This window comes from Centrocercus urophasianus, unplaced genomic scaffold (genome assembly GCF_019232065.1).
Source record: "Centrocercus urophasianus isolate 14NV4802_14NV808 unplaced genomic scaffold, USGS_Curo_1.0 seq_555, whole genome shotgun sequence".
NCBI classification, from domain to species: Eukaryota; Metazoa; Chordata; class Aves; order Galliformes; family Phasianidae; genus Centrocercus; species Centrocercus urophasianus.
Window position 1 is genome coordinate 1 of NW_024885150.1, and position 1,017 is coordinate 1,017.

Sequence of the window (1,017 nt, forward strand, 5' to 3'; positions counted from 1 at the left end):
CTTGCTGCTGCTGCACCTCCTGACGGCGCCGTGCGGGCGGGCGGCCGCCGTCGAGCCCTGCGCCGCGCCCTGCTCGTGCCGCCGCGGCCTGCTGGACTGCAGCCGGCAGCGCCTGCCGCCCGGGGCCGGACCGCGGAGGATCGCGCCGTTGCCCGCCGGCACCACGGCGATGTGAGTGAGCGCGGGGCGGAGCGAGGCCGAGCCTGAGGCCTAGCGGGGGGAGGGCTGCGGTGAGGCCTGGCCGGGGCCTAACGGGTCTGCGGGTGCTTCGAGCCGCGCTCGGCCTCCCGGCGGTGCCGTGGGGCTGAGCTGTGCTGAGCTGTGCTGACCGCACAGCACCGCGGCTCTAAGATGGGCACCGTGCTGGCAGACAGCACTGGATGTTCTGCTACAAACAGGAGGGGAATCAACTCTTGGGAAGGGGAGATAAGAGCAGGACAAGGGGAAATGGTTTGAAGTTGAGGGAGGGAAGATTGAGGTTGGATGTCAGGGGGAAGTTCTTTCCTATGAGAGCAGTGAGGTGCTGGAACAGCTGCCTAGAAAGTTGTGGATGCCCCGTGCATCCCTGGAGGTGTTCAAGGCCAGGTTGGATGGGGCCCTGGGCAGCCTGGGCTGCTATGAAATGTGGAGGTTGGTGGCCCTGCCTGCGGCAGGGGGTTGGAGCTTCATGATCCTTGAGGTCCCTTCCAACCCAGGCCATCCTGTGGTTCTGTTCTGCTGGGTGCCATGCTGGCTCTGAGCAGCGTTATGCAATCCCACATCTGCTGCAAACAACATTCAGTGCATTCTCTGTTGTGGCTTTCAGGATTTTGGCACGTGGAGCACATTGGGGGGGAGGGGGTGACATTTTTCTTTCTGTCTGACAGCTGTGGTGGTTCTGAATCTCAGCGAGCTGTGATGCATAAAAGCTGTTTAAAATGAATCAAAGCACATTTTTTCTCACATCACAAAGTCCCAGATGGATTTTCCCCCCATTGCTGTTCATTTCACCCATTGCTGTTCATTTCACCCATTGCT

The 1,017-nt window shown here is 60.8% G+C and overlaps 1 protein-coding gene across 3 annotated transcripts in view; it reads left to right on the forward strand.

Moving 5' to 3' along the window:
- Positions 1 to 107: 107 nt before the first annotated feature.
- Positions 108 to 1,017, forward strand: part of LRIG2 (leucine rich repeats and immunoglobulin like domains 2) — an 18,581-nt gene continuing 17,671 nt past the window's right edge. For 2 of the 3 annotated variants that reach the window (XR_006171600.1, XM_042835899.1), the window contains exon 1: positions 124 to 171. Coding sequence is in view for 2 of the 3 variants with exons in the window: in XM_042835899.1 (XP_042691833.1) it covers positions 170 to 171 (2 nt within the window). In the remaining variant the exon portion in view is untranslated. Of the gene's footprint in view, positions 172 to 1,017 lie in introns of all 3 variants that reach the window. The other variant, XM_042835900.1, reaches the window with a different exon arrangement.